We start from the raw sequence: 23,765 nt of genomic DNA, 5'->3' as shown, positions 1-23,765 counted from the left end.
GTGCAGTAGCAACTGGTGATGTGGAAGAGTGCTCCAGCCAAGAGATGTACACCTGGGATGACCTGGGGAAGACATCTATCCTAGCACGAGAAGGATGGAGGCAAGTCAAGAGTGTCCAAAGCCCTCTGTCAGGGTGGGGCATGAAGGGAGATGAGGCCCCAGAGAAAGGCTGAAAGCAGACCTGACTGGTCTCCTAGGCCAGGGTACAGAGGTTGAACTTTATCCTTAGGGAAATGGGAAAACATTTTAAGAAGAGAAGTGACATGAAAAAATATCTACACTAGCAAAGTCATTCTTTTATGGCCTTCTTTTAATATCGTTTCTTTCTCATTGTTGGATGTGTCATCACTCCATATGGACTGTAGCCAACTTAGGAGTCATGATTCTTCCTCTTTTTTCCCTCCGTCTCCTCCAGGGTGTCTGCAATATCCACCACAACCCCGCCCAGGCTGAGTAAGACAATTGCCTGTGAGCTGCTCCCAACCAGCCAGGCAGTGTGTTTGCTTATGGACATTGCTTTTCTTGCCCCACAAATAGAAGGATGTCACCCCTTAGCGTCCTTCAGCACTGTCTTCTGCTCTTGGCTGCAGGCTGCATGTCCTTGCTGGTGACGGTCCAGCACACGGAGCGCTATGTCACCCTGTTTGCCTCGGTCATCCTCAAATGTGACTACACCACCTCTGCCCAGCTCCAGGATGTGGTGGTGACGTGGCGCTTCAAGTCCTTCTGCAAGGACCCCATCTTTGACTACTACTCTGCATGTGAGTGCCCTCCTCCCCACTCTTGCCCCCCACTCTCCCAAGGCCCCTCTGTGGAGTACTGCCATTAGGGTTAGGAATTATTTAGGATCACAAATCCTTATAGTGAGAAGAAGCCAGAAAGATTGCTTATTGCAGTTCCCTCATTTTATAGATAGACAAGCTGAGGCCAAGTAGATGACATAACTTATTCAGGGTCACATACCATTAATGTATTTTAAAATTTCTGTTCCACTTTGTTCAAAAAGGAATGAAGGCAGCTTAGCCATTAAGTAAAAAGGCAGAGCAAGTCCTGCATCCTAGTTAATGCCTGGTGCACTCGTATCCCCCACCCCACCCACTAGCCACAGTATGAATGAGGAACGGTCATTTGTGAGCCTCCCGCCCACTGCCACATCCCCGTCTAGGGCCAGCCTTCCGGTAGACAGTCATGCCTCTCTCAGTGACTTGGAGCGCACTGGCCACAGGTAGCCTGCTCACTGTGGGCATCTCTGAATGCTGCGCAGCTCTCCCCTACACTTAGCCAAGTCCTCCCTCTCAGTGACAACTGCCCCACTCCTGTCAGTCTTGCTGTCTTGAACCTAAGTCCTTCTCTCACTGCCCACCTCTGCCTCTCTCAAAAAACAGACGAGCCCAGACTCCCACCACCAACCTGGGACAATTGACCTTTAGAAATTTGGAGAATAGAAGTAGACCCTGTTCACCCTGAGCTTCCCAATCTGAGGCAAAGCAGGGGGAGGCATCAGCTTTACCATTTTTAGCCCTGACTAGTATCTTACAATATGAGCTCCAAAACCTAACTTACTGAGCCACCCACAGAGCCTCACCTTGTTCCCAGAACACCCCCTTTCTAAATTGAGGCATTGTTTCCTGGGGGCTACTCTTAAAATGCATGTATTAAGTGGGAAGATGGGAGGGACCAGGTAGAAGGCATTTATCATCAGCAGATTTAACAGCTCTCAAAACGTTTATTGAGAGGGCAGGTTAGAGGAACCATTTGGGAGCAGATTCTGGAGTCACTTTGGAAATGAGGCGAGGGACATTTGGATGGGAGGTGGTGATGCACTTCAGGATTTAGAAATTTTGGCCCAGTAGAGGGGTCCGGAGTCTTGCTGCTCAAAGTGTGAGCAATGGTTTCACCTGGGAGCTCATTAGAAATGTAGACTCTCAGATCCCCATCTGTGAGAAGATGCCTAGGAGATGCAGAGACTCAGGAAACACTGAGAACCTTCACTGCTCCAGGGACCACTAAGGTCACCTTTCTTGATGGGAATTCCTCACTGCTGTGTGACTTGCCCATGTCCTCTTTCTCCAGCATACCAAGCGGCTTTATCCCTGGGCCAGGACCCGTCCAATGACTGCAATGACAGCCAGCGGGAAGTTCGCATCGTGGCCCAGCGGCGGGGGCAGAGTGAACCTGTGCTGGGGGTGGATTACCGGCAGCGCAAGATCACCATCCAGAATCGTGAGTTCGGAGGCAGCTGGGGACTGGGGGCGGAGAGCTGTGTAGACACCAGGCCCAGCAGGCTGAGTCATTGTGGGGATTTCCCTTTGCTTCTGTTGCTTGATGATCTACTTGGTCACTTTCATTTTTTGAGGAAAGTGCCAAATGCACAGAATGTGCCACCCCCTCTGAAGTCAGTACCCTGGAAGTTGGGCTCAGACAAGAGGATGGCCTACTTCTTTGGCTAAAGGTCTGGGACTGGGTGTTTTCCTTCACCTTCCTGAGATTCATGGCTAATGTGTGGCTCAGGCTCCCTTGATTCCTTCCAGAAAGTGCTCTCAAGGCCTACTCAAACCCCAGACGCCTGAGTTCCCCTCTGGCTACCCCTGTTTCCCAAATCTATGGAGTGGGGGTTTCTAAGTAGATGGCCACTTATGGACCCTTGCCCTCCACTGGTAGAGGAAAGAGCACTGGGTGTAGAATCAAAAGATGGGGTGGTGATCCCATGCTTCCACCCCCTTGCTTAGTGACCTATTCTTTTCTCTGGCCTCTGTTATCAAATCTGAAAGATGGGCATAATGGTCTTTGTCTCCACACACTGAAGTAAACATCAAATACAACATCTGAGAGCTACGTCTGAAGCATATGCGTTCTTTGTGAGAGTACAAGGAGTAGACTCAGGTGTCAGACTCAGGTGTAGGTCCCTGTTCTGCACTCACAGGGGTTGTGAACTTGGGCAAGTCCCTTTCATTTTTTAAGCCTCAATTTCTGTAAGGTGGGACTTGCCATAGTACTTGTCTCATGGAGAGTTGTGAGGATTAAGTGAGATGATGTGTATAAAGCACTTAGAAAACCACATGTGTGGTGAACTTTCATTATGACCATTCAGCACACCTGTGAATGAAGGGTCAGTGCCCCACATTACTGGGGGGAATGGATTCCATGTCCAATGGATTATTGGCACAGAATTCAGAGCCTATTTCAATGAGCTTTATCTATAGTGTTAAATCGGAGAAGGCAATGGCACCCCACTCCAGTACTCTTGCCTAGAAAATCCCATGGAAGGAGGAGCCTGGTGGGCTGCAGTCCATGGGGTCACTACGAGTCTGACACGACTGAGCAACTTCACTTTCACTTTTCACTTTCATGCATTGGAGAAGGAAATGGCAACCCACTCCAGTGTTCTTGCCTGGAGAATCCCAGGGATGGCGGAGCCTTGTGGGCTGCCATCTATGGGGTCACACAGAGTCGGACATGACGGAAGCGACTTAGCAGCAGCAGCAGCATCAGTTCAGTTCAGTTCAGTTCAGTCCAGTTGCTCAGTCATGTTTGACTCTTTGCGACCCCACGAATCGCAGCACGCCAGGCCTCCCTGTCCATCACCAACTCCCGGAGTTCACTCAGACTCACGTCTATCGAGTCTATGCCATCGAGCCATCTCATCCTCTGTCGTCCCCTTCTCCTCCTGCCCCCAATCCCTCCCAGCATCAGAGTCTTTTCCAATGAGTCAACTCTTCCCATGAGGTGGCGAAGGTACTGGAGTTTCAGCTTTAGCATTACTCCTTCCAAAGAAATCCCAGGGCTGATCTCCTTCAGGATGGACTGGTTGGATCTCCTCGCAGTCCAAGGGACTCACAAGAGTCTTCTCCAACACCACAGTTCAAAAGCATCAATTCTTCGGCGCTCAACCTTCTTCACAGTCCAACTCTCACATCCATACATGACCACTGGAAAAACCATAGCCTTGGCTAGACGGATCTTTGTTGGCAAAGTAATGTCTCTGCTTTTGAATATGCTATCTAGGTTGGTCATAACTTTTCTTCCAAGGAGTAAGCGTCTTTTAATCTCATGGCTGCAGTCACCATCTGCAGTGATTTTGGAGCCCCCCAAAAAAGTCTGACACTGTTTCCACTGTTTCCCCATCTATTTCCCATGAAGTGATGGGACCAGATGCCATGATCTTCGTTTTCTGAATGTTGAGCTTTAAGCCCACTTTTTCACTCTCCACTTTCACTTTCATCAAGAGGCTTTTGAGTTCCTCTTCACTTTCTGCCATAAGGGTGCTGTCATCTGCATATCTGACGTTATTGATATTTCTCCTGGCAATCTTGATTCCAGCTTGTGTTTCTTCCAGTCCAGCATTTCTCATGATATACTCTGCATAGAAGTTAAATAAACAGGGTGACAATATACAGCCTTGATGTACTCCTTTTCCTATTTGGAACCAGTCTGTTGTTCCATGTCCAGTTCTAACTGTTGCTTCCTGACCTGCATACAGATTTCTCCAGAGGCAGGTCAGGTAGTCTGGTATTCCCATCTCTTTCAGAATTTTCCACAGTTTATTGTGATGCACACAGTCAAAAGCTTTGGCATAGTCAATAAAGCAGAAAGAGATGTTTTTCTGGAACTCTCTTGCTTTTTCCATGATCCAGCAGATGTTGGCAATTTGATCTCTGGTTCCTCTGCCTTTTCTAAAACCAGCTTGAACATCAGGAAGTTCACGGTTCACGTATTGCTGAAGCCTTGCTTGGAGAATTTTGAGCGTGTAAGATGAGTGCAATTGTGCGGTAGTTTGAGCATTCTTTGGCATTGCCTTTCTTTGGGACTGGAATGAAAACTGACCTTTTCCAGTCCTGTGGCCACTGCTGAGTTTTCCAAATTTGCTGACATATTGAGTGCAGCACTTTCACAGCATCATCTTTCAGGATTTGAAATAGCTCAACTGGAATTCCATCACCTCCACTAGCTTTGTTCGTAGTGATGCTTTCTAAGGCCCACTTGACTTCACATTCCAGGATGTCTGGCTCTAGGTCAGTGATCACACCATCGTGATTATCTGGGTCGTGAAGATCTTTTTTGTACAGTTCTTCTGTGTATTCCTGCCGTCTCTTCTTAATATCTTCTGCTTCTGTTAGGTCCGTACCATTTGTATCCTTTATCGAGCCCATCTTTGCATGAAATGTTCCCTTGGTATCTCTAATTTTCTTGAAGAGATCTCTAGTCTTTCCCATCCTGTTGTTTTCCTCTATTTCTTTACATTGATTGCTGAGGAAGGCTTTCTTATCTCTTCTTGCTATTCTTTGGAACTCTGCATTCAGATGCTCCTATCTTTCATTTTCTCCTTTGCTTTTCGCTTCTCTTCTTTTCACAGGCCTCCTATTTGTAAGGCCTCCCCGGACAGCCATTTTGCTTTTTTGCATTTCTTTTCCATGGGGATGGTCTTGATCCCTGTCTCCTGTACAATGTCATGAACCTCCATCCATAGTTCATCAGGCACTCTATCTATCAGATCTAGGCCCTTAAATCTATTTCTCACTTCCACTGTATAATCATAAGGGATTTGATTTAGGTCATACCTGAATGGTCTAGTGGTTTTCCCTACTTTCTTCAATTTCAGTCTGAATTTGGCAATAAGGAGCTCATGATCAGAGCCACAGTCAGCTCCTGGTCTTGTTTTTGCTGACTGTATAGAGTTCTCCATCTTTGGCTGCAAAGAATATAATCAGTCTGATTTCAGTGTTGACCATCTGGTGATGTCCATGTGTAGAGTCTTCTCTTGTGTTGTTGGAAGAGGGTGTTTGCTATGACCAGTGCATTTTCTTGGCAAAATTGTATTAGTCTTTGCCCTGCTTCATTCCGTATTCCAAGCAGCAGCATAGTGTTAAATAAATATTGGCTGGTTAAAAGTGGGGAGGGGGGTGGAAAGTGGGAGAATACACCTAGCAGGCTACTCAGGGTACCCATAGCAACAATCTGAAGAAATCAGTGAATATTCTATGACTATTTGGAGGTAGATCAACCTAGTTTAAAAATTGCTTCCAACTTTGTGTATAATACTTTGGCTGCAATATGTAAGTCTGATCTGTTTATATTCAACCTCTGACCTTCCCAAGTCAGCCCTTGAGTATTCAGCCTTTTGGAACATCTGTCCTTTTCCAGTTTTTAGGTGCATCCTCAGAGGTTCAGGGTGACTACTCTTTCCAGAGCCCAGAAACTTAACTCTGATCTGACCCCAAAGTTTAAATTCTCCTTTACAGATTTTGAAGGACCAAAGTCCCCATAGGTGATAGTCTCTGATTTTCTGTCATTTTCTTTTTCATTCTAAATGAATAACACTGTCCACTACCCCTACTCCCAACCACCTTTGGGTCAAATTCTGCCTCCTTATTCCCATGGGAAAGTAGTATTTCCCCTGGGTTTTAATTTCTATCTCCAGGATTGTTGTGACTTCTTGGAGCCCTTGTTTTCTGAAATTTTTATGCCTGTGTTTGCATCATTTGAGAATACCCTGTCAAATCAGTTCTAATGAATGAATGTCCTCATTATTCTGATATCCCTGAAATAATCTTTGTCTCTAGTAAAATTGGGGGAGATTTATAATACACATTAACCTTGGAGGGGGTGTTTCCTCCAAAGCACTTTCACCATTTTTCCAAGTCTGGGGTAAGCTTGTTTCTGGGAAAGGCAGCAGGTTGGAAAATCATGAGTAGGAAAAAAACTGTAGGGATTGACGTAGAAAGAGAAGGAAAGAGAAGTCAAAGTTAGCTCCAGTGGTGCATGACCTTGCATGTTTGTTTCACTTCCTCAATAAATATTTCTTGACCAACAGATAAAAAAGAATTGCAACTATGACTGCCAAGTAAGCAGGAGCAAATCTATAACTAAGGACTTGAAGGATTTGAAGGTGTCCTCTGGTACTTTGTGTGGCTAAAGTAGCTTGGACATGGGGGCTACCCTGATGTCTTTGATTGGACCTTAAGCCCTTTCAGGACAGACACAGCACAGGTCTTGTTTGAACTTCCACAGAGTCTGACATAGTGCTGGACCCACAGAATGTCTTTAGAGAACATTTGCCTTTATTAAATGTGAACATAACCTTCATCTATCTTAATGGGGTAGAGACTTGGTGCTCACAAAAACTCATTCTTTTCTTGAGTAACACTTACTCTGAAAATATTGGCATTTCATCCTTACTTATTCCTCAAGTTCATCTTAACTGTCCCATCAAGATTCAGAAGTGTATGTTCACAGCTGGTGAGGAACCCAAGCTGTGGATTTTCCTACCCAGTTTGGAGAAGACATTAGAGCTTGGTGGTTGAGGTCACGAGTTTTGAGGCAAGACTTAAGTTTGAACCTACCTCTGTTACCTCTCTCTGTTCCAGTTTCCTCTAGTTTTAGTTTCCTCATCTGATATGCAGCTAATAATCCTACCCCTTGTATCAGGATTAAATTTGATTGCAAGTAAGCAAAAGCCCCAAATATTAGTGACTTAAACAATAAAAAGTTAATTTCTTCCTTGGTGGCTCAGTGGTAAAGAACCTGCCTGCCAATGCAGGAGACGCCAGAGACTCGGGTTTGGTCTCTGGGTTAGAAAGATCCCCTGGAAGAGGAAATGGAAACCTAATATTCTTGCCTGGAAAATTCCATGGACAGAGGAGCCTGATGGGCTACACAGTCTGTGGGGTCACAGAGAGTCAGACATGACTGAGCAACTGAGCACGCGCACATACAGGTGTAAATTTGGGGCTAGACAGACCAGAACTAGTGTGGTGGCCATGTTCCATCAATTCCTCAGGAACCCAAGCTCCTTCCTGCTCACTAAGAATGTCATCTCTTTCCTTACGGTCCAAGATGGTAGCCATCACATTTGCTTTCCAGATAACAGAGTGGAGGAAGAAATGAAGAAGAAAAGAGCAAAGATGTCCCCAAACTGTTTTCAAGAAGGTTCCTGAGAGCTGTCATGTGACACTTCTGTTTATATTCTGTCCACCAGAACCAAGTCACATGTCCATGTCCATCTGTAAGACAGGATGACAATTAGTGACTTTATTCTGGATAGCTATGTATTGATACATGAGCAAAAATTCTACGACCATGAGAGAAAGGGAGAATAGACATTGGGAGGTAACTGGTAACCTCTGCCTCACCCATTTAGAGAGTTGTGGAAGGAAGGAAGTGTGGTGATGTATCCTAACTCCTTTCAGGGTACCTGGTAGAGCTCACTAAGTGGTCAGTTTTACCACCTTTATACTGTTCGGAGAAAGAAGAGAATCTCAAAGGAAGGAATAGAGGCCTTTCTCTAACTATGAGAGGCCCTTTTAGGATGTGGAAGTATAATGCTGGGGACCTGAAGCTACCAGAAATCAGAAACCCATGCCCTCTCCTTTAATTGCTGGCACCTTCCCCTCCTTCACTGCAGGAGCAGATCTGGTGATTAATGAAGTGATGTGGTGGGACCATGGAGTGTATTACTGCACCATTGAGGCCCCAGGGGACACGTCAGGAGACCCAGATAAGGAAGTGAAGCTCATCGTCCTGCGTAAGTGCTCTTGGAGATTTCTATTTGGCCACCCCCACTGTGACACTTTTACATAAAGGGAAAAAAAAAACAGAAACAAGCAAACCTAGGTTATTGTGGTCGGTAGCCAGCCTCTGAAGTTACCTTACCAAAGTTGAATTTTTAATTCTGCGTGTATATTGCTCATCCTTAACCTATAGGTCAAGAGCTGTGTAGATCAGACCTTTAGCATGTTACAAGCTAAAGCATGCCCCTGAAGATCTAGTTCGACCCTTGCTTGGCTTCCCCCCTGCAGACTGGCTGACCGTGATCTTCATCGTCCTGGGAGCCCTCCTCCTGCTCCTGCTGATTGGAGTGTGCTGGTGCCAGTGTTGCCCCCAGTACTGCTGCTGCCACCTCCGCTGCCCCTGCTGTCCCAACCGCTGCTGCTGCCCCCAGGAAGGTGAGGGGGACAGATGAGCAGTGGGAGGGGGCGGGACGGAAGCCTAGTGCCCCACACATATCAATTTCACATGACCACATCAAAACCTTGCATTCTCCCAGGTTCTTCTCCATGCCCTTCTCATCACAGGCTCAGAGGTCTTTGGGCTCAGTTCAGAAAATGATGCTTAGGGAAGCCATAGATCCAGGCGGGAAGACTTATGCCTGTTCACCTTCTAGACTGCCTAAGGCCCCCTTCAGATGGGTCTGTCCACTGGTGTCCTTTCCTCAGCAGCCCTGATAGGCCTCTGCTTCAGTATTTTCCCCCAACTCTGACCTTGCTTGGACATGAGGTGGCTGGAGGGAGTGGTTTGCATGGAACAATGAGAGAGAAGGCCACTTCCTAGAGATGACTTGAAAAGAACAGATCAGAAGAGAGAGAGGTGTTGGAGCGGGGGTCCTCAAACTTAAGAATCTCCTGGAGGGCTTGTTAAAACTTGGTTGCCGGCTCTACCTTTGGAGTTTCTGATTTAATCGGTCTTGCGTGGGCCTGAGGATTTTTATTTCTCAGAAGTTCACACTGCTGGTCTAGGGGCCACACTTTGAGAGTCTCTGTTTTAGACAAAGGAAAGAGAAGGCAGAAGATCTTGTTCTAACAGTGATCTTTCTTTGGGCTTGAATTTGGCCTTTTATTAATAAAACAGAATTGTGACATGCCCTAAAACATTTGGTGAAGACAAAAGAAGAAAGTTTATTCCACAAAGATCTTTTCTTACTGAATGGATGGAGCAGAATCAGCAGCTTTAAAGGAAGGATTTTTTTGTGTTTTTAAAGTAGCATTTCCTTTTCCTGGTGGTATAAGTAAAGTATTACCTTGTAGGAAATCTGAAAAATTCAGGAAAATGAAAAAAACTGATCTGAGCACCCAGATATAACCACTGTTATCATTTTGGTCCATTTGAAGGATATTAAAAGAAACCCAGAAATTGGCTTTTAAGATAGAAACAAAACCTAATCTATAATGTCAGGAAGGTCAATGGTCTGAATCTGGTTTCAGGCCTGTGTTCTGAGGTTGCTGTCTTATAGGAAAAGAGAACTAACTTTTATGGATGTCTGGTGTGTGGGGCCTTTGCATATATTTCCCTTTTGAATCCTCACAACCCTAGAAGGCAGGTATCATTGTTATTTAACAATGAGGAGACTGAAGGTCAGAGGAGTCACACAAGGTAAGTAGCAGAAACAATGCGGTGTTGCATTCGTTCTCGTCTGACTTACAGTATGTGAATTTCCCACAACAGAGGCTGCCACAGCCTGTCTGTGTAGATCTCTATGGGATTGGCTGAGATGCCAATAAGCTCCTTCAAGAGACGAGAAATAGCAGAGAACTTGGTATTGGGCCATGGAGCTCCTTGCCTTTCTATCCCTCCTCTGGGAAGGAGGTCATGTAGGAGTCACTGCTCCCGGTGCTGTAATATGCAGACTGAGATGAGAGAAACTCTCCCAGGATACTTTCTCGGAATCCCTAAGTCTGTGGGGCACTCAAAACAGGCAGGGGCTAGGGACACAGTCAGCACCAGCGATAAATGTGTCTACTGTCCGTAAGCTGATTAACAGGTTCTGGGAGAAAGTGGTTTCTCCCAAGTGGTTAGATTTCATTTAGAAGAACTGGTGAGATAAGGAAATGTGGGCCACAAAGAAAGATCCTTGAACTTGAGCAGATGAGGTCACTTTCAAAGTGAGTCACCTGGGGAGTCTGTCCTGAGAAACTTGGTGACAAGAGGAGATTACATGGAGAGGGCAGGACTTGTCAAGTTAAGCTCTTGGATGGGGAAGAGGGTGGATGTGATCATTGATTTTTTTTTTTTTTTTTTAAATAAGGTAACCCTAAGCAAGGCTATGGTTTTTCCAGTGGTCATGTATAGATGTGAGGGACTGTGAAGAAAGCCGAGTGCTGAAGAATTGATGCTTTTGAACTGTGATGTTGGAGAAGACTCTTGAGAGTCCCTTGGACTGCTAGGAGATCCAACCAGTCCATCCTAAAGGAGATCAGCCTGGGTGTTCATTGGAAGGACTGATGCTAAAGCTGAAACTCCAATACTTTGGCCACCTCATGCGAAGAGTTGACTCATGGGAAAAGACCTTGATGCTGGGAGGGATTGGCGGCAGAAGGAGAAGGGGACGACAGAGAATGAGATGGCTGGATGGCATCACCGACTCAATGGACATGAGTTTGAGTAAACTCCAGGAATTGGTGATGGACACGGAGGCCTGGTGTGCTGCGATTCATAGGGTCGCAAAGAGCTGGATACGACTGAGCGACTGAACTGAACTGAAGCATACTTGTAGATGGAGAACCAAGGCCAGTAGAAAGAAAGAGAAAGGAAGCATTGTGAAGTGAGGCAGCAACTGAGGAGGGATGGAATCAGTGGGAGTGACATCAGGACTACCTTTCACTGTAAGAGAGGGAAGGGAAAGGAAGCCTGCCCTCTGGAGAGACAGAGGAAGTTGTTAACGCAAGGAATATGATTAAAGTGTAAGGGAAGGAGCTGGGGGAGTGAGTTGACACCAGCCTGTCTCGATTTCAGCAGATCGAAATTCTAGACACAAAAGGCAGCTTCGAGAACGATGTCAGTGATTCTTGAGCTTCTGTGACCACAGCCCACCCCCACAACCTGCCCCAGCTTTCCAGTGAGAGGACCAGGGAGCAGTAAAACAAAAATGACACCAAAGTTTAGTAACCCCACTTCAGCTGAGGGAAGTGGGGCCTAGACAGAGATTTCCACAATTACACACAGCTTGTTAGTGGTAAGCCTTTAGTCCTAGGTCTCTTGATTCCATGTCCAGGACTGGTTCCTCTTCCTTAACAAAGACATGTCATCAGCTGAAAGTTCATACTGCGGGGAAGACATCAGAAGTGGGGAATGTTTAAACTGCCACTCTGGAGGAGGGAAGCAGGGTTGCTGAATCAGTCAAGGAGATCTACGCATATTGGAAAAATGGCTATTTGAGGTTGGTTGTCTGACAATGGAGCCATCATGCACCCAGGAAGCATGGACTGGTAGTTCCTGAAAGCTGAAATAGCAAGGGTTCAAGGGGTGTGAGATTCTAGGATGCTTCTGAGGATGTCCTTGAAAGGACTGCCAGTCAAATCAGCATACTATGTATACTGCCAGTGTATATAAAAAAGAAAAAGGACTGTATGACCTATGGCTCAGGGAGGGTGAAGAACTCTCTGTAAGAGTGGAGAGGGGGTGGTAGGGAATGGAAAGAGTTGGAGGTCCTCAGGGTGATTCAGGCACCATGGGTGATTCACACAGAAGATTCTGGCTGCGGGTCTCTGGTGGAAGGGAGGTGTTGAGCATTATTTCTGGCACAAAGAGTGATCTTAAAGCACATGCCCCGGGTTTTCCTCAGAAATGAAAATGAATATGCTTTTGATGCTTTAGTCTCCAAATGTGTACTTTTTGTCTTCTATGGGATATAAGGTGAAAGTAGTGACTTATATTAACCATTTATTGTAACAACATGAGCCATGACCCATTGAATATTTGCCAGTATTAGGCATTTCATATGTATTACCTCATTTAACTGCAACAACTTTATGAAATAGGTATTATTATCCCTGGGGCTTCCCTGTTGGCTCAGATAGTAAAGAATCTGCCTGCAATGCAAGAGACCTGGGTTCGATCACTGGGTCAGGAAGATCACCTGGAGGAGGAAATGGCAACCCACTCCAGTATTCTTGCCTGGAGATTTCCATAAACAGAGTTGCCTATCGGGCTACAGTCCATGGGGTCACAAATCAGTCAGACATGACTGAGTGGCTAACACTTTCACTTCACTATTTATTATCCCCAGCTCAAAAAATGAGGAGGTTGAGCTAACATACTGAGGAGACTCAACTGAAATTACACAGCTAATACATGCTGGGATTCCAGTTGAAGTCCCAGTGACTCTTAAAGCCTGTGTTTATGGAAACCTATCCCTGAGGACCATAATTCTCAGAACGTTTTTGAGAGTTGAGAATCCACAATAGTCAACTCCAACTCCTGCCTTAAAGCTTGTTGAAAACATGGATTTTCTCATCTTGTATTTGACTTTCAGTCTGGGAGTGGGATCCAGGAGTCTGTATATTTAACTATCTCATTAAAGGTGATCAAGACAGATTTTACACCACTGAGGTTCAGAGATAACTTATTAGGAGTCATTTAAGGCTTTGTTTGGCACCCCACTCCAGTACTCCTGCCCGGAAAATCCCATGGACGGAGGAGCCTGGTAGGCTGCAGTCCATGGGGTCGCTGAGGGTCAGACACGACTTGAGTGACTTCACTTTCAATTTTCATTTCATGCATTGGAGAAGGAAATGGCAACCCACTCCAGTGTTCTTGCCTGGAGAATCCCAGGGACGGTGGAGCCTGGTGGGCTGCCGATGGGGTCACACAGAGTCGGACACGACTGAAGTGACTTAGCAGCAGCAAGGCTTTGTTAATTTCTCCATGTTTCTTATTTTATTGCCTGATTCCCCATTAGGTGAGCAACAGAAAGCCTGATAGTCTAGACTTCCCCATCGAGCTATTTTTTTAGGGACAGGCAGGCAAGGTAGAAGCTCAGAGACTATATTTTTTCACTCCAGTGCATTAGGGAAGGAAAGAACTCTAGAAAGAGATGGTGGCAGTTAAGAAGGAAGCAGGTGAGTTAATCTTGGGAATGTGTGAAAATCTGACAGGAAGCCTGATGGAAGATCCAGAAAAGTCTCTAGGAAGTCATCTCTGCAAAGGGTCCCATTAATTAAGAAGTCATTTGGAGAGCAAGAAGAGAAGCCCAACTCTCCTTTTCCTTCCTATTGAATTGGAGGAGCTGAAAAAGGAAGTGGCCCAAAGAGGTAACAGTACCATCGGGAGGAGATCAAGATTCAGTTAAGAGGGGTAGGGGGCAGCGAACGTTGTTCCCAATGGGATCAGATGTCCTGAGGCCCTGGAAGCAGAGATTAGTCTGGAGTGAGTTTTGAAAGGTGTGGTGCTGAGGAGAGAAAAATAATGTGAGAAGGTACTGCTGGGAAAGGGTTTTTTTTTTTTTTTGCTTTATCACATAAAGGAGTCTGGGGACTCTGCAATTTGGCAGAAAGAGTAGAGGCTTGACAGACAGACACAGGGTCACACACTGCCTCTACTGGTCGGTCACCAGCTGTGGGACATTGGGCTGGGAAGGTAACCTCTCTAACTTTCTCATCTGATGCTCACATTTAAGAGATTTCTCTGAGGATTAGTTAACTCATGTAAAGTGACTGGCCTGTATTAAGGAGGGCATTGTATGTGCTGAAGGTGGCATGTTATACGGAATTGGGGGAGGCATGTGTTAGCAAGAGAGAGAGGAAAGTGCTGAGTAGGTGAACTTGTCTTCAGAGGGTCTGGTGTGCTGTCCTTAGGCATGAAGGTGTGGCAGGTGGGTGAGCTGCTCTAAGCCTGCATCTGACTTCGTCCAGGCTGGGCTGTGACTCACGATCAGGGCTGGAGCTCCACACAGGTCTGCGGGCTTGGCTACAACCACTTCTTGTTGTGTTGGAAGTTGGTTTTATACTGGAGCCATTGGATAGCCTTCCAGATGACCCTTAGCTGCTGGCCTCAGCAAATCCCCCACCCTATGCTGGGTCCAGAATGCCTGTCTTTTGCCTCCTCCTACTATGGTAAGAGGAAGCTCTGGCAGAGCTCTGTGGCTTTAGGGGCATTCAGAGGGTTGGGGAACCCAGGAAGAGGTGAGAGTACCATGCTGGGGGCCTAAAGAGGGCACTTCCTACACTTAAGCACACAAGTGGATAGACATGGGACTGTTCTACATGCATGTATACACAGGGACCTTGGGAGACATGTGCACTCGGTAACAAAATAGAATCACATGAGCAAAACAACTAAATGCATTTGTTTTTAATTTGTATGTGCTGTGGGTTGTGTGCTTCAGATCAGCTGCAGAGGGGACTGGAGAAACATTTCTATGGACTCTTGGGCTGCTTTTTTTTAATATACTATTTTCTTTGCCCTGAAAGGAAATGGTATTTCCCTTCTCTCTTCTCTGCCTCTAACCCACCCATTAGAGATTCCCCTTACTTAGGGAAAACCCCAACATTTAATAAAGTGAGGAGAAGTGTAGAAAGGATCTACTTCAGGTTTTTGCATTCTCTGCCTTCTTCCCCGTGGTTTTCTCCCACCCAGGGCTGGCATTACCAGCTGGAAACATTCATCAGTCCCTTTCCCTTTACCAGTAATTCTGCACATTGACCTCAGCATCTGTGTCCTTTTCTTCCACTCTGAGCAGGTGATCCTCCCAAGAAGCCCCTGACTCACCGCCTCCTGTAAGCCCTTTGCATCTGTGCCTTCTATAGTTGGCCTATAGCCTGAGATTTCACTGCCTGCTAAGATCTACATTTCTACCTATACATTTTAGGTGACCTTGGAAATTGGCAGGAAGATGAAATGATTTCAAGACTAGGAAGTCAAGTTTCAGGAGGATATTTCCTAGGGTGCAGGAACTGCAGTCTTGCCAGGGAATTTATTCCCAGCATTTTGACAGAGGAACAGTGGATTCACTACTTCCCTTAACTCTTCCACCCGTGTAAGAGAGGACACAGTAAACTTCAAGGAGAGAAAGTGGCCTCTTGGCAAGGCTGCTGGGTGGATAGAAGTGAAGTGGGGCGTGTGAGCCTTGCGCTGGCTCAGGGTCTGCGTTTCTCCCTTTTCCCCTGCAGCCCTGGCCCGCCACCGCTACATGAAGCAGGCTCAGGCCCTAGGCTCTCAGATGATGGAAAAACCCCTGTACTGGGGGGCGGACAGGAGCTCCCAGTTTTCATCTTATCCAATGAACCCACTGCTGCAGCGAGGTAAACCCTGCCAGAGATTTGGGGTGGGAGAGGGTAAAGGGCAAGGGTAGGCTCATGGGCTGCATCGGGGCCTTCATGACCAAATAGTGGGCATCTTTGTGATGGAAGATGGGAAGGTGTAGATTCACGCTAAATAAGGTGGCACTTGGGGGCCCTGATTCTGAGGAGTGTGTTTTGGACGAGCAGTTCTGCATGTTCTTATTCTTATTTTCATTCAGATTTGTCCCTGCGATCCAGCATTCCCGAGGTGCCAGTGACCCAGGCAACCGCTCACCCTCCCATCCCCAATGGTATCCTAGAGTATTTGGAGAAGGAACTGCGGAACCTCAACCCAGCCCAGCCTCTGCCACCTGACCTCCAGGCCATATCTGGCCACCCCTGCAGCATCCTGTCCTCCCTGGGCTCTGAGGTTGTGGAACGCAGAGTCATCCACCTGCCTCCCCTGGTCAGAGACCTGCCGGCTTCGCGGAGGACCAGCAGCTCCTCCCGCCAGCAGTGGCTCCCCACACCGCCATCTCCCTCCAGACCCTGGGATCTGAGGGAGGGGAGAAGGCAGCACCGCTACTCTGATTTCCACCAGGAGCTCCGGGATCCTGAGGCTCAGTGCTGGGAGTTGGAGCAAAGGGAGCTGGACCGATTGCGGCGTGGGAGGCACCGTGGCTCCAGGCATCGCTGGTCACCCAGGCCCTGGTCGGACAGGGACAGCCTCAGTGACGGCGACGGCCCCTCATCCAGTGAGGCCCACTGGCGGCCCCACCGCCCCGCTCTCCGGAGCCGCTACCCAGAGAGAGATCCCCGCAGGCCCAGCCCCAAGGAAAGCACTCAGGGGCACCAGAGGCGCAGGCCCCGCAGCTACTCCCCTCCCCTGCCTTCTGGCCTCAGTTCCTGGAGCTCCGAGGAGGAGAAGGAGAGGCAGCCCCAGAGTTGGGAGACCCGCCGCCATCGTCGCTCGTGCTCCCCAAACTGGCCTGAGGAGAAGCCACCCAGCTACCGCTCGCTGGATGTCAGCTCAGGCAAGAATGGCAAGAAAAAAGGGAGTGTGAAGAGGCGCTTGGTGAGCCTGGGGCTTCCTGCTGAGGGTCGGGAATGGGCAGTAAGGACTCTTCATCCAGGCTGACACAGGCCACCTCATATGCCTCCGTGGAGGGCCCCTGGTCCCTGTTTTGCACCGCTTGCTCTCTGGGCTCCGTGAGACACCTCTTATAGAGTTGGAAGGAACTGTGAGTGCTCAGGGCAAGCTTGGTGCTTCAGGAGGGGCTCCTCGCCCCCAGCCTGGCTCCACCCCTCATCACAGTTCTCTGAGGCCAGTCGGGCAGGGTCCCCCCATTTCACAGGTGAGGAAACCAGGCTCAAAATAATTAAGTACCTTGTGAGTAGTGGAGCTAGGACTCCAGGGCAGGCCTTCAGGCTAAATCTTTACTTCTTGTCATAGCTGCCTTGCTTTACTTAGCAACAACCTCCATTCCCCAAATTAGAACAGTGGGACTGACAGTGTGCAAGGGCCTGTTGTATTTGAGGATGCAGCCCTTTGAGACTCCTCTGGAAAGTATCATTACAATGATTTAGAAACAGACCCAAAACAAAACAAAACAACCTGATATCCCAAATATGGGTCAACACTTTAGGATTCTGTGAACAGGCAAGGTGCCAATGTCAGAGCCTGAAAGGGGCACAAAAGGAAGTAGGCTTTTTAATGCCTCTGAGTATAGACCCTTTTCCACTGTAAGATGTGACTTTAAAAAGTCATTTTATAATTAATATACCTCAATGATAGTATTCTTTCTATGTTGTCTCTTTGCAAATTATGCTGGTTGTTGCTCAAAAATATTCATGAATTGCCTTCAGAACCAACTTACAAGCTACCCACAAAAATCTATTTCTTTATTCATTCAAAAATCCTTTTTCTGTTTTGTTTCTGCTGAGATAAAGGAATGCGGAGCAGGTTGTGAGGGAGGTTCTCAGAGTAGAGGGATATTAGAGGAACAAGAATTTTAATCTCTTATGCACATTGACTGATACAACTCTCATTTGGAAATGCAGGTTCTGCTGTGCTTTGTTTTAAAAGCAATCATCTGCATAGTGTGTGCAAAGACAGGCACCTTGTGAGCGCCTCAGTGCTGGTCTTTCTAGGGAAGAACCTTGGTGAAAGAGTGATTTGTGAGGAAGATAGTGGAGGCCCACAGGCATTTCTGAAATAATCAATGGCGATTATATTCTCACAGATGTCCCATGAGAGAGGCAGAGAGTAATAATGAAACTAAGTGGCACTGAAAGTGAAAGGAAAGTGAAGTTGCTCAGTTGTGTCCGATTCTTTGTGACCCCATGGACCGTAGCCTACCAGGCTCCTCTGTCCGTGGGATTTTCCAGGCAATAGTACTGGAGTGGATTGCCATTTCCTTCTCCAGAGGATCTTCCCGACCCAGGGATGGAACCCAGGACTCCCGCATAGTAGACAGACGCTTTACCGTCTGAGCCACCAGGGAAGCCAATGACTATGGACATTTACGCAGTGTTTCATTTAATCCTTTCAACACCCTGTTCATTTACAGTGGATACAACTCTTCCATGTTACCAGTAAGAAAATTACATCCTGAAAGAAAATACAAAATCAATCAGAGTTGAGACAATCACTGTTACTTTGGTCATGTGGTTACTAGATGGTCTCTTATCTTCACTGTAACAGAGAAAAAATTAAAAGCCAGCTTCAAACCCAAATCCTATTTTCTTCTAAGTTAAAGAAGAAATTTAAATTTTCCTTTATTTTCTTCTAAATTATATAGTTTCTTGTAAGTGAAAGAGGGGGAAAGTGGGGTATCAGTTATGTTCTGGATATTGGAATAAGCCATTTCTAAGTCTTATTTCACTTAATCCTTGCAACTGCCTTGTGAGGCTTAGTGAGGTTAAGTAACATGCTCAAGGTCACACAGCCAAGAGGGAGTGAAACCAAAATTTGAACAAAGCCCTTTAACTCTCAAGCCTGTGCTCTTTTCAATTCATGCTGCCTAATTAGAAGAAAATCTGTGGGGCAATGTTTTCTTGTGACTTTTATTTCTTCCTTATTTTCTGAAAGTATTATAGCTTCCTTTATAGTACACCTTCCTTTATAGTACACCTTTCTTCAGGGTGTACACAAAATAATTCTATCACAAACAAACCAAATTTTCAATTGTAAAGTTGCTTGTGAGAGGAAAAGTCACTCAAGATAATTCTAAAGGCCTTCATTATTTTGGATTTCTCTGAGCTTATCTCCTAAAGAGTTCTCACTTCAATTTATCACATTCAACTGTCCACTCATATTCTGAATGACCAGAGGCCCAGGACCAAAGCTTGATTTAGAAGGGTGATTGGTTTGGAGGGCACCGTGTTTTGTTTGTAACTTGAATTGTGAATGCCTTTGTAGTTGTTATTGTTTAGTAAGTTGTATCCGACTCTTTTGTGACCCCATGGACTATAGCCCACCAGGCTCTTTTATCCATGGGATTTCCCAGGCAAGAATACTGGAATGGGTTGCCATTTCCTTCTCCAGGGGATCTTCCTCAACCAGGGATTGAATCTGTGTCCCCTACATTAGCAGGTGGGTTCTTTACTTCTAAGCTACCAGGGAAAGCCCCTTGAATGCCTTTAATGGAGCCAAAATTTCATTCTTTGCTTCTCTCCTTAATGGGGCTGGAGGCTTTCAAAATACCTTCTAACCTTTAAAGTCTTTGGAGCTTGCAGCTAATTTTAGAAGTTATAATATAATTGGGCCACTAGATGGTGATCTTTAATTATATATAACTTGAAGTTTCTCTACTCAGGTTGATAAAATGTATCACTATTTTCTTAAGATTTTTTAAAAAAGATTTATTTATGGCCGTGCTGGCTCTCGGTTCTTGTGCCAGGCTTTCTCTAGTTGCAGTGAGCAGGTGCTACTCTCTTCTGTGGTGCATGGGCTTCTCATGGCTTCGCTTGTTGTGGAGCACCGGCTCTAGAGTACATGGGCTCAGAAGTTGCAGCACGTGGGCTCTAGAACACAGGCTCAGTAATAGTGGCTTACTTGCCCTGTGGCATGTGGGATCTTCCCAGACCAGGGATTGAACCCACATCCCCTGCATTGGCAGGTGGCTTCTCAACCACTGGACTACCAGGAAAGCCCTCAGGCTTTCAGCAGATACAACTTTACCATAACTTTTTGCAAAATACTTATTAAGAATATTAAATATTCAGATACTCTAGTGGCTGATTTTCCTGATGCCTGATCCCCAGGCTGGGGAGCCTGACATGGGGCTCAGAACACTCACTCCTATGGAAGAACTTCTGCAATGTAACTATTCTCCAGTGTGGGTCACTCACCCAGTGGAGTATGGGGTTTGATTATATAGCAGGTCTGTCCCTCCTACCTGTCTCACTATAGTTCTTTATGTGTTTGGTTCCAGGAGATATTTTCTTATAGGTTCCAGTTTTTTTTCTTATCGATGGTTTTTCTGAAAATAGTTGTAATTTTGGTGTGCTGATGACAGGAGGTGAGCTCTGGGCCTTTCTACTCTGCCAGTTTGGCTACTCTCTCCCATCCCACATCATTTGATTAGAAACCATGTCCCCTAAAACTTTCTTGATAAAATGGAAACATACAAAATTTTTGAAGCAACATGAATGTAGTACATACATGTACATTTTGAACAGTATGTTTTGAGACAGATACCTTGCCATTCCAACAAGAAAGGTCACATTCATTGATGACAGCTGTAGATATTCAAAACTAGAATAAAAATAATCGCCAGTACATAGAGAAATATGAGAAATGAAAACCATACTCTCTGAAGCCCTTGTAGCACAAGATGAAAAAACCAAAAGATCAAGTGGAATAACTTCTGAAGAAAAGTCACTGAGTTTGGTCAGCAAGAGGTAATTAGTGATCTGAAAAAATAACTTCAGAGAAATACCATGGTATGAAACTGAACTTTTTAGACAGGGTTGAGAACAAACAGCTCAGGAGAATATAAATAGAGAGAAGAGAACTGGGCCATGTCTTCATGAACGAATGATAGAGGTGCTGATGAATGAACATAGTATCTTTTTTTCAAGAGATTTAAAGATGTCAAAACTCTGTAAGAGGCAGAGTGAATGAGAAGTTTTCAGAAGTTAAAGGTGGTTGAGGGAGGCTCAGAAAGGTAGGAAAAGCAAGAAACCAAAGCCAGGGGGAGAAACTGGCTTCACGAAGAGTCAAGAAGTAATGTTTTAGATTCAGAGCTGCTGTCCCAGCAGCCACCACTCACTGAGGATTTGCACCTGAATCAAGCCCTTGTGTATTGTGTGCATAGACCATAGAGCACAGCTGACTGGACTTTTGTGTTCTTGTATTCCCCAGGAGAGAGAGCGCTCCCATAGTGGAGGGAGCGTGGTCATTTAGTCGCCGGGCGCAACACTGCTTCTGTGGCGACTCTCAGCTCCCGTGTGCCGCCAGCAGCATCTAGGTTTCCACTTGGCTTGAGACGGACACCACAAGTTTGTATCTAACATCTTCGGCTTAGAGTCTGAGAATCAGATGGTATAATTTTATCAACAAAGTTTGAGGAGTCAATGACTGTGGTTTTAACCTTGGTACACACTCTGCATATTCAGGTAGTCAGACTTGTAATGAATCCTAATTGGGATGTGATCCCTCAGGAACCTAGTAACCTGAGTCTTCAACTGGGTCACACTGCTCAGAACTGTGGCCATTCTCAAGGTGAGAACTCGGGAATCTTTAAGAGGAAATCAAACATGTCTCAGAGCAAGAAATCTATGGAGCACTATAGGGAAATTTCCATGGAACCTTGCCTCTCTCGATAGTATATCTAGAAGATCCCTTCATGTTATGAGTCCACTTTACTGCCCCCAAGACTGGTCCTGAGTACCTTTAAGGGTTCATGCAGAGACGGCACAGGAAATGTTCCAGCAATGTGCCCTCTCACGGGCTATTTATTGCAAGTGTACAAAGTCACAGTTTTATTCCTTTCCTTTGTTTTCTTCTTGCTTTTTTCTTTTTTTGCCTATATCTGTATATTTTGTTATATAGTATGTATCCATTAAATCACTTTAAATGCTTTTGGGGAATAGCACAGTACATAAATAAATAAGAAGTGAAAGGTACTGGCTTGAGGATTCTGTCCTAGATTTTGATGCACTTGAAATTAAACCTCCCCGACTAAGGCTCAGAGAAGAGCCAGACCAACCCGATAGCTGTGGAGCCACCTTTCTCTTGGCACCATTTAGCCTTGTGGGGTGGGGATTTCTCAAGTAAAGGCATCCAGACAGGTTTTGCCACTCGGTGCCCCAGGAGGAAGGCTCTGTGCCTCTCTGTAACAGGCCCTACATCTCTCTCATTTTCCTTAGCCCTCTCTGGTGTCTTCATGAATCCATTTGTGCTTCAGGTAGAGACTCTCCTCCAGCAGACCATAAGGAGATGTCCTAAGATGAAGTGTGTGTGAATGTATGTATATTCCTCAATAGTATCTTTATGTGTATGGCCTTAAGCTCATTTTAGATCCTTTCGTACTGACATCTATTTTTTCTCCATCCATTTTTCTCATTAATTACATATTGGATAAAACTGGTTAAATGCCTGCACTGGGCAAATGTTTCTTTGAGATTATTTTAATATCCATAATGTAACTGAGTCTAAATTGGCAAAATAGAAAAAAATTAAAATTTTAATAGATAATTCAGTAACTGAGAGACTTCTGGCCTGGACAAGCTGACATAGACCTCTTTTCCTCTGCTCCTCCTCACTAAACACAACTTTATAAATCCTAGAAATGTTACAAGAGACAAACAAAGAAGAAATCTGAAGAGTGCTAAGAAGAAAGTGAGCTGGTTTGGGAACCCAGGACCAGATGACAACACAGAGGCAGGGCATCTTGCATCCCCCAACCAGCAGAAGGCAGCCACCCAGACCTAGTCTTTTCTGACTTCCCATCTGGCAACAGAAGGTAGTCTCATAGCTTGTTCCTTTCCCTGGATCTAGTGGAAGCCCCTCTTACAACTTCAGAGAAGGGGGACCTACTGGGAGTCCTGTCAAAAATAAATGACCAGGGGAAGCATTCTCCTTCCCTGCAGAATCAGAGATTCCTCTTTTCTATGGGGAGATGCTGATGTGGATGGGAGGACCCAGTAAGCAGGTGGCCCAACTGGAGAAAGCTCAATTGACCCCAAGGGCTGGAGACTTTCCTCCTCTGCCCAGAGATACAAGGGCTGTCTGGTGGAACCAGGAAAAAGAACCTGTCACAGCTAGTAGCCTTATAGCTAGCAGCTGGGTCCAAGAAATCACTTTATTCTCCTCTCTGCCCAGAGAACTGGGTAGCTGGAGGTGGGGGGAGGGTTACTAACTGAAGACTTTCCCCACCCACCTCCCTCACCCAGAGGTATCTTGGCAATCCAGCCGGAGGAAATTTCAACCCTCAGGCAGTCACAAAGTCTCTGAAAATTAAACAGTTACTGGAATCAGCCCACAAAAGTAGGCTAAGACTCATATATTAAACCTAAATAGAGTAACTTCCTGTAAAATATTTAAATAGAACTCAGATTTTCATAACATAATGGACAAAATGTCCAGGATATAAATCAAGAAACAAGAAAAATCACAACTTGAATGAATGCCAGCACCAAGATGAATCAGATATTGTAATTAGTCTGATAAGAATTTAAAGGCAGGCATTATAGAAATGCTACAATAATCAACTACAAATTCGCTAAATACAAGTACAAAAAATCACAGAAAATAAATAGAAGTTATGCAAAAAAAAAAAAAGGAAATTATAGAACTGAAACATAGAAATTAAAGACTTACTAGATGGGCTCACAGTAGAGTGGAGATGATGAATCAGTGAACATGAGTACAGAACAACAGAATTCACCCAATATGAATAATAGAAAAGAGATTGGGAAAAGTGACCGGAGCCTCAGGGACCTGTGGACTAATAACAAAATATCCAACATTCATATCACTGGAGTCCA

The 23,765-nt window shown here is 45.6% G+C and overlaps 1 protein-coding gene across 2 annotated transcripts in view; it reads left to right on the top strand.

The window, feature by feature from the left end:
• Positions 1–21,902, top strand: part of ILDR1 (immunoglobulin like domain containing receptor 1) — a 34,448-nt gene extending 12,546 nt beyond the window's left edge. The window contains exons 2-8 of one of the 2 annotated variants that reach the window (XM_055568370.1): positions 591–761; positions 2,074–2,223; positions 8,402–8,521; positions 8,796–8,942; positions 15,660–15,791; positions 16,010–16,804; positions 21,139–21,902. In XM_055568370.1, the coding sequence (XP_055424345.1) occupies positions 591–761; positions 2,074–2,223; positions 8,402–8,521; positions 8,796–8,942; positions 15,660–15,791; positions 16,010–16,804; positions 21,139–21,158 (1,535 nt within the window). In that variant the 3' untranslated portion in view covers positions 21,159–21,902. Of the gene's footprint in view, positions 1–590; positions 762–2,073; positions 2,224–8,401; positions 8,522–8,795; positions 8,943–15,659; positions 15,792–16,009; positions 16,846–21,138 lie in introns of both variants that reach the window. The other variant, XM_055568369.1, reaches the window with a different exon arrangement.
• Positions 21,903–23,765: the final 1,863 nt, after the last annotated feature.

This window comes from Bubalus kerabau, chromosome 2 (assembly GCF_029407905.1).
Source record: "Bubalus kerabau isolate K-KA32 ecotype Philippines breed swamp buffalo chromosome 2, PCC_UOA_SB_1v2, whole genome shotgun sequence".
NCBI classification, from domain to species: Eukaryota; Metazoa; Chordata; class Mammalia; order Artiodactyla; family Bovidae; genus Bubalus; species Bubalus kerabau.
The sequence above is the reverse complement of the archived record's forward strand: the minus strand, read 5'-3'. Positions and strand labels throughout refer to the sequence as shown.